This window comes from Emydura macquarii, unplaced genomic scaffold (genome assembly GCF_026122565.2).
Source record: "Emydura macquarii macquarii isolate MOO-44397 ecotype Brisbane River unplaced genomic scaffold, CSIRO-AGI_Emac_v2 contig_2369, whole genome shotgun sequence".
Lineage (NCBI taxonomy): Eukaryota > Metazoa > Chordata > Testudines > Chelidae > Emydura > Emydura macquarii.
Genome location: NW_027132506.1, coordinates 2,680,485 through 2,692,558, shown reverse-complemented (window position 1 = coordinate 2,692,558; position 12,074 = coordinate 2,680,485). Strand labels below are relative to the sequence as shown.

The following is a 12,074-nucleotide window of genomic DNA, read 5'->3' as shown; positions in this document are numbered from 1 at the left end:
ACAAGGAAAACCTTTACCTAGTGCTAAAGGCTGAATCCCTAGGAAAGGTATTACGTCTCTTCAAAACTAAATGGGCCATTGCAGGCTTTGCTAATTTCCCCTACACACATCCTGAAGAGGCTACATGCAAAAGGGCTCCTCCCATCAGCTTGAATTCTGGCAGAAGGAAATAAAGACAGCTGACAAGAACATTTTTCATCTCTTTGGCTCACAGGGCTGGAGGTGCGAAATAGAAGCAGAGATTCCCCAGGGTCAAACTCCGTTAGCCTTAAAAGACATTCAGTGCTGACAGATTACTACAACTCTGGCACCTTTTGGGTATACAGGTTGCCTGCTTTAACCTGTAAATAACGCTCTCCATTGTTTTCCTAGTTAATAAGTTCTTAGTTTACTTACCGGCTACAAGCATTGTCTGTGTTATGAGAACTGTGACACAAATTGACCCGGGTAAGTGGATGGTCTCTTCGGACTGGGAGCAGCCTGACTCTTTCGTACTCTTTGGAATAGCAACCAACTAGCCCCAAGTCCAGCTTGCCTGGGTGGCCAGATAGCTTGGCATGCCCAAGGGGATGCCATGGTAAGCTATGTGTCAGGAGTTCATATTTATTACTGGGTTGGTGACATCTAATTATAGGCTGGCACTCATGGTCATGACCCGCTGCAGACAGTGTGACAGAGGCTCAGAAAGATGAAGTGATTTCCTAGTAAGCACTGGGCTCTAGGGACTGGGTAGGAGCACTGACCTGCTGTGTCTCTTGGGATATGCTACTGACTTATTACATGACTGTGAAGTCATGTGGTTCTCAAGCAGGGGGTACGTGTACCCCTGGGGTATGCCGACGTCTCCCAGCGGGTACAGCAACTCATCTAGAGATCGGCCTAGTTTTACAACAGGCTACATAAAAAGCACTAGCGAAGTCAGTACAAAGTCATATTTCATACAGACAGTGACTTGTTTATACTGCTCTGTAAACCATACGCTGAACTGTAAGTACAATATGTATATTCCAATTGATTTATTTTACAATTATATGGTAAAAATGAGTCAGCCATTTTTCAGTAACAGTGGCTGTGACACTTCTGTATTTTTATGTCTGATTTTGCAATCAAGTCATTTTTAAGTGAGGTGAGACTTGGGATACACAAGACAAATCAGCCTCCTGAAAGGGGTACCGTAGTCTGGACAGGTTGAGAGCCACTGGTGTAAGTGACATATTGTTAAGGCCACTCAGGGCTCATCTACATGAACAATTAGTTCGTGGCAAGCTGGGCTGTGAATCTTCCCTGCACTAGCCTGCTATGGCCTACACTGTGAGTGGGCCCGGCTGAGGCACGCTAATGGTTTGTTAATGTGCTTTGATCTAGCCCTCTTTGAAGCAGGACTCGACCAAAGCGCATTAATGAACTGTCAATGCGCATCAGCAGGGTCACAGGGATAGTCAGCACGCGGCAGGCTACTGTGGAGCAGCTCACACCCAGCTTGCTGCAAATGAAATGTCCTTGTGTTGAGCCCTGAGTGGCAAGGAGAGAACAAGGCTCAGCTTTCTGGCAGCCATCAATCACCCACCAATCAGGCTCTCTCGCAATTTTAACCAGTTGACAAGGGTGACTTTTGGATTTTTCACAAACACCCAGAGCTCATGGGAAATGGGGGGGCACAGAGGGGGTGACATTTCACAAGGAAGTTTGAATGGAATGTCATTAAATTGGTTCAAACAGCAAAAGTTTTGCAAACTTATAACCAGGCACATTGAACATTGAAGTTGGAAGGATCTCTCCTGGCTTTGACTCAACAGATGCACTGTAATTTCACTATATCATTCTCATTGTACTTCAGAGTTTTCACATTTCTATTGTACCCGCTAAGTGTTTTGTGTATCTCTATCAGTGATAATGATGGGCTGCCCTGTACAGTCCTGTTGCTGAGAACTGATCCTCTCCCCTGAGCTGAGTCCCACTGAAATACACATGCCGAGACCAGAGCGCAAGGTTGGGAAAATCCAAGGAGCTACTAATGCGAGTTTGGAAGGCTGCACTCTGCATCTCCAACCCCAGAGCTTAGACATCAGTCTACCGTGGATCCCCCAGTTTAAAGGATGCCATTGGGCTTGCCCAAGGCTGGTCAATTTCAAAGGCTGCTCTCTGGGCTCCTCAAGCTTGACAGGTAGTGAAAACAAGGCTGCTGGCTTTGTAATAGAAGGTGGTTAGGCACTTTAAAGCCCATGTGTGTCATCTTCACTGTGTGCTGCTCCTGCTTCCGGGGTGCCTGGAGAACCAACTCCAATGACTTTCCCGGAGTTTGGTTTGGTGATTGCCCAGCGTTGGTAAACAGGCCTTGTACCAAAACACATTTCAAGAACACCCTCCCATGTTAATTTACCAATACAGCGCGTGAAATTAGCAGTACGCAGACAGGCACACACTTGTACACCGAGACACCAGATGTAACTGCATGAGTACCTGACCAGTTAGGAGCCTCACCACCTGTGGGCATGTGCCAATATCTGATCTGTGTGCATGCATCTGCACCGGGCACACTCAAGTATTTATTTGTGCGTCACTTTGTAACTCTGGCTTGGGAGGATCACTAGATGTGGTTCATAAGGAATTTATAAGAACATTAGTAAAAATACTTCACAGATGAAGCTAAAACCAGCTTTTGTAAAAGCAAATGTTCTCTGGTGTGTAAGAAATGTTGGCACACAGTCTACCCAGCACCTAACAATATCAAAGATACTACAAAGCACAACATTAACAAAAGGGGGGAGGGGTTACCCAGCTGAGGTGTAAATACATTTCAGAAAGTGAGTTCTATTAATTTAGTTTCTGTATGTAAATAAGTACAGTACTAGGAAACTTTCTAGCCACAAAGCAGTTTTTGTCTGTGCATCCCCTGCCTGGAGATCATTAATCTCTTGGGATGTCAAGGCTAAGGGTCAAATCTGAGCCCACATTGTAAATTTCAGGATATTTCCGTTCCCAGGGACGGTGGGGAAGAGTTCCAGGTCCTACACCCAGTCTCCAAAGGCTCCATGCACCTGGCAAGCAACACAGTGTAAGGGGGACAGGGAGTCTCTGGGTTAACGTGTTAGCCATCTCCAGATAGAAAGCTGGATACAAACCCCATCTCAGGGCACATGAAGACACATTTGGGGATTACAGTCTCCAGGAGGTGTTTATCCACATCAGAAAACGCCCACATAATTTAGCAAGATTAATCATCTCTCTTCCGAGCAGGCTGCTAACGAGAAGAGCATGGGATGTCACAGCCCAGGGCTCAGATGCCTGTGAATGCTCTGGGAATAGAGGGAGAGGGAGGCTGCAGGCCAGGATGACGGAGCATCTACAAGGCTGCATATGAGACCTGCTGGCATCAGGCTTTGCTATGGACAGTGCTATTGGCTTGATGCTTTTATGAGCATTGAATTGGAGCAATTTGAAAATGGAAGCATTTCATCCCCTGCCTCAAATCAAGAGCCTCGTCATGTACAATTCTTTCTAATGCTCCAGGAGTTACTTGGGTGGCTGCTGCAATAACTTGATTTAGGGCCCCCTCCAAATGATACACTCAGAGAGGACCCCCCTCCAGCACTCAGGAGTCTCCTCCCCAGAGCCTGTCCACCCTCCATGCTTGAGGAAGGGCTGACTATGTTCAGGGCGGAGCGAGGGCCTCTCCTGCCCCAGGACTCAGCAGTCATTACACAGCAGCTCCCTATAGCTGACAGAGAGGAGCAGGACAGCCCGACCCTTGGGTCAGCCATGTCGTTACTTACAGTTTCTGGCACTGGGGGGGGGGGATCAGTCCCACCTGCTCTGCTCCTCTGCCAATGCCTGACTGACAGGTTCTTTGCCTGACGAAGGTAGTATTTTGCCTGTAATACAAACCCCGCCTCCCTTCTTCACTCCAATCTCCCTAGAGCCGTAAATGGTCCAAAAGCCCATTTGAGAAATTCGAGGGCTGCTCAGCTGAGTGCTGTGTTTATCCCCAAGGCTCAGTGAAGTCTGTGGTAGCGGCAAGCCCAGACTCAGCACTGAGCTTTTTAATCTTCAAATTGAACTCAGGGCACCTATAATTAGATGTGAGCTCAGGAAGGGACTAGCCCTGTGGCCCTGCAAAGAAAGAGGTTGAAGATCTCTGTGCTTGTGCCTTGGACGCCCTGACAAAAAGCAGTGTGGACAGCGGGTGACCCGGTTCACTAGCAGTATCCTCTGGGGCCAGAGGCCATTGAATGCATGTTAATTTCAGGGACCGACAGTTCTGCAAAGCAATGTAGGATCCTCATCGACCACTAAGAGAAAGAAACCCAGTTTAATTGTCACCACATTTAGGCACCACGGGAGGACTCTGCATAGCTGGGATCTCAAATAGGTGTGGAACGTGTTCACCCCATCCCCCACCTGTAACATCTGAGACCCTGGCTACCGCAGAGTGACCCCGAGCTGTTTGCAGGCAGAAGTTATTCAACTAAAGATGCCTCAGCAGCAATCTGTGTAAGGAGCCTTTTGCTCTAGCGGCTGTGAAGTAGACCCCCAAGGACATGTCCCTGCTCCACTGGATCGCTGCCTGTGGGAGCAGCAGGCACGTTGAAAAGTGCTCCAGCTCACCATGCTGCTGATCATGGAGCTGTCAGGAGCACGTTCACTTCCTGGCTGAACCTGACTCCCACCGTTAGGAAGTGCCTCAGGTTCCAGCCCCAGGCCCTCACCTCTAGCTATTGTCTCATTCTGGGGCACTTTGTTACTAGCCTCCGATGTATGGAGGACACCCAGCACCACACCTCCTCTGACTCACTCTTTGATCCACTGTCAACTCCTGCCAGTACTAGCTTGACTTTCCAGTGAGTGCTTCAAGGGCTCAGCTGTGCACCAGTGTGGTGGGCGTTACTCCTGATTCACAGCAGGGGGAGTGTGATCAGCATGCGGCCCACAGACTGTATTGCTCCTTCCAGATAAACAGTTCAGTCACTTGGACATCCCTGTCACTCTCCTTAACTCAGCGCCTAACTCACCCCCAGGCCAGAAAGCCTGGAGTCTCTGTCCTTGATACAGACTCATTTCCTCCCAGATCTTTGTTCGTCAGTCACTGATCTCTAGGATACTCCTGGAGTGTATCCCTCCCTGACCAGCCGAGCTGAAACCCTGGCTCCCTCCCTTCTGTGCCGCCATCATTTCCCACCACTACTATTGCAGTTCCCAAAATCCTGCTCCTCAAACTGGGGAAGAGCCAGGATTTGGCTGCTCCTGCACTCAGAAATGGGAGCTGAGCCCCTCCTCCCATTCTGCACCACACACACCATTTCCTGCACTGCCCTGGGCCCTTCCCAGCCAGCTCGGTGTCCACTTCCCCAGCCCAGTAAGGACCCTCCCTTCACTCAGGGTCCCATCACTCAGCACCCCACACAGAGGGTGCTAGTGACTCTCATGTGGATAATGTCCTCTACCTGGAATTCGCTCTCTCTTGAGACATTGGGCCCACCCCTGCATAAAGCAGGAGTAACTCAGTTAAGGTCAGTGGAGTTACACCAGGGGAAACGCATCTGAGTGAGAGGGGAATCAGCCCCATGGAGTCACTTCCCCTGTAAATGTCACCCTAAGACATTCCCCTTCTCTGCAGCGTGCGGCTGACTCTCCCGACAGACCAGGCCCAGTGTCCAACGGACGTTACCTACTAGCATGGAGTGTGCAGTGATTGCTGAGGAGCCGGCAGAGCAAGCGGGACATTAGACAGAAATGTACACTACACATTTCTGATGGGCTGCGGGATGCTGCTTCCCCGGCGCAGTCATGTATAGGGTGCTTTCTCCATTTCTCTACCGGCTCAGATCCAAGGGTCAATCCACTGCTTTTCTGAGGCTACCATTTTCTTCCTGTTCCCCAGCCCACCAGATTGCTAGCTGCTGCCTCCATCACCGACCTTTCCCTGGGGGAGAGAGGGGAGAGGCCTGCTCCGATCACGAGGCCATGTTGTACCCTGGCCAGCCCAGTGGGAGGTAGGAGTGAGGTGGGAGGAGAAGGTGTGCTTACCTCCTGCTCTCTCACTTTCTGTGCCTCAGTGATTGCCTTGCTTTCTTTGCTCTCGGCTTCTGGCTTCGTAGCCATGCTTTTCCCCTTTGGTGATGCACTCCCGGGAGCTTTGGGAGACTCAGCAGGAAGTTTCGGCAGAGGCTTTTCTTCTGAGGGGGCAGAGGGCTTTTTCTCTTGCACCGTGGCCTGGAACTTGGCCTGCTCTGAAGTCCTGAGATGCTTCGCTTGTGCGAGGTGCCTGTCCTGGCGGGTGGACCTTTCTGACTTTTGAGATGTTACAGGCTGAGGCCCTCCTCTCTGTTGCTGACTGGCTCCCCCTGGCTGGTGTCGGGGTGATCCTGTTGGCTGCTGTTTTGGAGTAGGTAGTGGCATTGAAGCAGGATCTCCTAGGCTTCCTTCTAGCAGCCTTTGAGTTTGGCAATTCAAACACAGCCATTCATTTTTCTGCAAAACAGTGAAAGAAAATATCACCCCTAAATGAGTGAGCTTTGGTTCTGCTGGTCTCAGTGGAGTCCACAGTCCTGCCGTGGTTCAGAGGGGCAGAGAATTCCTACTGAACTCCAGGTTACCCACCTGTCTGCAGGTCAGACTCACTGCCCCTTCGTCTGGGCCCAGACCACCAGGTGAGAAGGAGTTTCCCTGCAGTTATTATTGATGGGGCCAATGTTCCCTTAATATAGCTGATATAGCTTTTGCTACATGGCCTCTCTGCTGCTCTCAGAGCTATGAGGGTTTCTGACTTCCAAAAAGGAGTCACCACTCAGAGCAAGGTTTGCAAAGACAAAGGCTGAATGAGATGCAGCTATTTCTGAAGACATGTTTGAGATATGTGAGGCCTGCACCATGACCCCTTTGAACTCTGGGGGACGAGGCAGGACTACAGGTAGGTTAGGGTCAATAGGTCCAGAGGTCAGGCAGGTCAGATGGCACCTGCAAACTCCCTGACTCTCTGTGTGTAGCACAGGAGTGACTTACAGGCTTCCCATTCAGCCAGTTACTGTAGCAGACCCAGTGTTTCCTAGACTGTGAGATCGGACAAGGCCATAGCTCAGTGACTGCAATGGTCACAATGGCATGTTCCTACGCACACAATGGGGCCTCATCTCCTTTCAGCACAAGTATGCAACTCCCATTACTCCTAGCGGGTTCAGAGCCCGCTCATCATCACTAGTGGGAATTATACCCAGTGTCCTGGAGCCACGGAGAGTAAAGTTAACACGTGAGGTTCCACGCACAAATGGCTTTGGGTGGGGAACAGGCAGCATGTGGAAAGCTAAGAATGAGACATGAGGAAAATAGCCAATGGGTTACTACTGGCTGATTCTAACAAACACGTGGATACATTTATCCGCCCGGCAGACATGGTATCCATTGACCCTTCTGGTTTCACACAGAGCACTCAGTAGCGTCAGCCTTGCTAACAGCATTCACTTCTGCCTGCTGCGATGCTCTGGGCTATTTTTCTCTCTGTCACTCAAAGCCCAGCCCGTATCGGAATGCCGTTGGTTGTGTTACTTTTCTACGGTCCGGCACGCAGGCTGACTGAGGAAGGTGCTGCTTCAGGACTGGTTACCACTTTCCTGTCCAAGGTGCTTCCCCTCCCCCTTTTGGAGGCTTGCGGGGAAGAGTGGAAATCAGCTGTTGAATTCTGGGTGCTTGGCAGATAGCAGACCCCCAGAGACCAATTTCATTAATTTATTGAGAGGTTTACACGGTCGGAGACTTTTGATTTTCTCTGTCTATATTGAAATGCTGAACATTTTTAATATCTTTCGAAAAGCAAAGAGTTATATCTAAAGCAGGCCTGGGATTCTCAAACCAAAGCCATCTTCTGCTCACCCTGTTCTCGTGAGGAAAGGAAAATGCAGTTAAAATGCCACAAGCCCATCACATGGAAAACCCTCCCGTATTCACTTTGGGGACAATAATTAATGTAACAAGCTGTTTCCTTCAGTCACGTCAGTGCAGAGGCTCAGTCTAAATGTCCTAATGCAGCAGAACAGGAACACGTGAAAGAGCACAGGTGACCGGGAAGAAGCACAAAACCCAGGTGAATATGCCAGGCACAGAGCAGCATTAACCAAGTATCTTCAACACCCAAATCTGCATCACCTGCGTCTGCCCCTTGTCTGGGCAGGATGCCAGGAGACATGCCCTTCCCTTCCCATTTGGAAGACACTGCTTGTGCCCCTGGATTTCTTCTGGAAGAAGGACGGATGAGAGTTTTGTGATCCTTCCTGAGGAGGATGGGGAATGCTCCTTGCCAGACGGGAACAGGAGTCAAACTGGGCTTCAACCCCTTGTATTCGGAAGTGGGAAAGATCAGCCCAGCCAGCACTGTGGCAGTTCTGAGAAGATGTGCCCTACATCTTCCTGCTGACACATGACAGCAGAGTGACAGCTCGGCTACGGTTAAGATTAAGATCAGCTTTCTGTTTACAGCATGGCTCTTCTAAGTGCTCTAAAATCCATAGAGTTCGTCAGGCTGACTTGAAATTTGGTGTGCCTCACCTGAGTGTGGGGAATGGCCAATGATCCAAATTTGGGGCCATTTGACCAGAGGGTCTCGAGATACAGCCCTTGGGGAAAAACAGGTCTTCTTAAAGTTGACACATTCTGACAAAGCTTTTTTGCTCATAGACAGAGCTCAAAGCAGGGCTCAGATTGTTACACCACACTGTCCGATACTCAAAGGTTACTCTAACAGAGAGCCTGGCACCCACCAGCCTCTTAGGGGAAATCTAGTTAAATTGTTATTTGAAAAAGAGTTTGCTTCTCCAGATAGGTCCACTAAAGCTCGTGTGCCTAACAGATTTTACTGAGCACGCACAATTACAGGGTTCTTGTTAGACTTCACTATTTCCGACCAGCAGAACAAGGAACAACGGTCTCAAGTTGCAGGGGGGGAGGTCTAGGTTGGACATTAGGAAAAAGTTTTTCACTAGGAGGGTGGTGAAGCACTGGAATGGGTTACCTAGGGAGGTGGTGGAATCTCCATCATTAGAGGTTTTTAAGCTGCGGCTTGACAAAACCCTCGCTGAGATTATTTAGCTGACATTAGGCCTGCTTTGAGCAGGGGGTTGGACTAGATGACCTCCTGAGGTCCCTTCCAACTCTATGATTCTATGATTCTATGGAAATTCCACCACCTCCCTAGGTAACCCATCCCAGTGCTTCACCACCCTCCCAGTGAAAAACTTTTTCCTAGACCTTCCCGACTGCAATTTGAGATCATTACTCCTAGTTCTGTCATCTGCCACCACTGAGAACAGTCTAGCTCCATCCTCCCTGGAACCCCCTTTCAGATAGCTCAAGGCTCCTATCAAATCCCCCCTCATTCTTCTCTTTTGCAGACTAAACAAACCTAGTTCCCTCAGCCTCTCCTCATAAGTCTTGTGCTCCAGCCCCCTAATCATTTTTGTTGCCCTCCGCTGGACTCTCTCCAACTTGTCCACATCCTTTTTATAGTGGGGGGGCCCAAAACTGGACACAAAATTCCAAATGTGGCCTCACCAGTGCCGAATAGAGGGGAATAATCACTTCCCTCGATCTGCTGGCAATGTTCCTACTAATGCAGCCCAATATGCTATTAGCCTTCTTGGCAACCAGGGCACACTGCTGACTCATATCCAGCTTCTTGTCCACTGTAACCCCCAGGTCCTTTTCTGCAGAACTGCTGCCTAGCTCATCAGTCCCCAGTCTGTAGCTGTGCATGGGATTCTTCCGTCCTAAGTGTAGGACTCTGCACTTGTCCTTGTTGAACCTCATCAGATTTCTTTTGGTCCAATTCTCCAATTTGTCTAGGTCATGCTGTATCCTATCCCTACCTTCCAGAGTATCTAGCACTCCCGCTAGCTTAGTGTCATCTGCAAACTTGCTGAGGGTGCAATCTACCCCATCCTCCATAATGAAGATGTTGAACAAAACCGGTCCCAGGACCAACCCCTGGGGCACTCTGCTTGTGACTGGCTGCCAACAAGACATGGAGCCATTGATCATGACCAATTGAGCCCGATGCTCTAGCCAGTTCTCTATCCATTTTATAGTTCATTCATCCAACCCATACTTCTTTAACTTGCTGATAAGAATGCTGTGGGAGACTGTAACAAAAGCTTTGCTAAAGTCAAGGTATATCACATTCACCATTTTCCCCCCATCCACAGAGCCAGTCACCTCCTCATAGAAGGCAATCAGGTTGGTCAGGCACTGCTCGAACGTGCAGGAATGAAATCAGGAAGGCCAAAGCACAATTGGAGTTGCAGCTAGCAAGGGACGTGAAGGGGAACAAGAAGGGTTTCTACAGGCATGTTGCCAACAAGAGGAAGATTAGAGAAAGTGTGGGGCCCTTAGAGAATGAGGGAGGCGACCTAGTGACGGAGGATGTGGAGAAAGCTGAGGTACTCAATGCCTTTTTTGCCTCTGTCTTCACAGACAAGATTAGCTCTCAGACTGCTGCACTGGGTGGCACAGAATGGGAAGGAGGCGAACATCCCGCAGTGCTGAAGGAACGGGTCCAAGACTATTTAGAAGGATTGGACATTCACAAGTCCATGGGACCGGATGCAATGCACCCGAGGGTGCTGAGGGAGTTGGCTGAGGTGATTTCAGAGCCATTGGCTATTATCTTTGAAAGCTCGTGGGAACAGGGGGAGGTCCCTGAGGACTGGAAAAAAGCAAATATAGTGCCCATCTTCAAAAAAGGGAGGAAAGAGGATCCAAGGAACTACGGACCGGTCAGCCTCACCTCAATCCCTGGAAAAATCATGGAGCAGGTCCTTAAGGAATCCATTTTAAGGCACTTGAAAGAGAGGAAGGTGATCAGGAATAGTCAACACGGATTCACTAAGGGAAAGTCATGCCTGACCAACCTGATTGCTTTCTATGCTGAGGTGACTGGCTCTGTGGATGTAGGGAAGGCGGTGGATGTGATATACCTTGACTTTAGCAAAGCTTTTGATACTGTCTCACACAGTATTCTTATCAGCAAGTTAAAGAAGTATGGGTTGGATGAATGGACTATAAAATGGATAGAGAACTGGCTAGAGCATAGGGCTCAACGAGTAGTGATCAATGGCTCCGTGTCTAGCTGGCAACCGGTCACAAGCGGAGTTCCCCAGGGGTCGGTCCTGGGGCCGGTTTTGTTCAACATCTTTATTAATGATCTGGAGGATGGGGTAGATTGTACCCTCAGCAAGTTTGCGGACGACACTAAGCTGGGGGGAGTGGTAGATACCCTGGAGGGTAGGGATAGGATACAGAGTGACCTAAACAAACTGGAGGATTGGGCCAAAAGAAATCTAATGAGGTTCAACAAGGAAAAGTGCAGAGTCCTCCACTTAGGAAGGAAGAATCCCATGCACAGCTATAGACTGGGGACCGACGAGCTGGGCAGCAGCTCTGCAGAAAAGGACCTGGGGGTAACAGTGGATAAAAAGCTGGATATGAGTCAGCAGTGTGCCCTGGTTGTCAAGAAGGCTAATGGCATATTGGGCTGCATTAGGAGGGGCATTGCCAGCAGGTCACGGGAAGTGATTATTCCCCTCTATTCGGCATTGGTGAGGCCGCATTTAGAATATTGTGTCCAGTTTTGGGCCCCCCACTACAAAAAGGATGTGGCAAGTTAGAGAGAGTGCAGCGGAGGGCAACCAAAATGATTAGGGGGCTGGAGCACAGGACTTATGAGGAGAGGCTGAGGGAACTGGGCTTGTTTAGTCTGCAAAAGAGAAGAGTGAGGGGGGATTTGATAGCGGCCTTTAACTACCTGAAAGGGGGTTTCAGGGAGGATGGGGCTAGGCTTTCTCGGTGGTGGCAGATGACAGAACAAGGAGCAACGGTCTCAAGTTGCAGGGCGGGAGGTCTAGGTTGGACATTAGGAAAAAGTTTTTTACTAGGAGGGTGGTGAAGCACTGGAATGGGTTACTTAGGGAGGTGGTGGAATCTCCATCCTTAGAGGTTTTTAAGCTGAGGCTTGACAAAGCCCTGGTTGGGATGATATAGCTGAGGTTAGTCCTGCTTTGAGCAGGGGGTTGGACTAGATGACCTCCTGAGGT

At 49.5% G+C, this 12,074-nt stretch overlaps 1 protein-coding gene across 1 annotated transcript in view; it reads right to left on the bottom strand.

The window, feature by feature from the left end:
• BSN (bassoon presynaptic cytomatrix protein) overlaps positions 1 to 12,074 on the bottom strand; it is a 340,482-nt gene that overhangs the window by 37,882 nt on the left and 290,526 nt on the right. Inside the window, exon 5 of the mRNA XM_067561225.1 lies at positions 6,040 to 6,468. Coding sequence (XP_067417326.1) covers positions 6,040 to 6,468 — 429 coding nt within the window. The remainder of the gene's footprint in view (positions 1 to 6,039; positions 6,469 to 12,074) is intronic.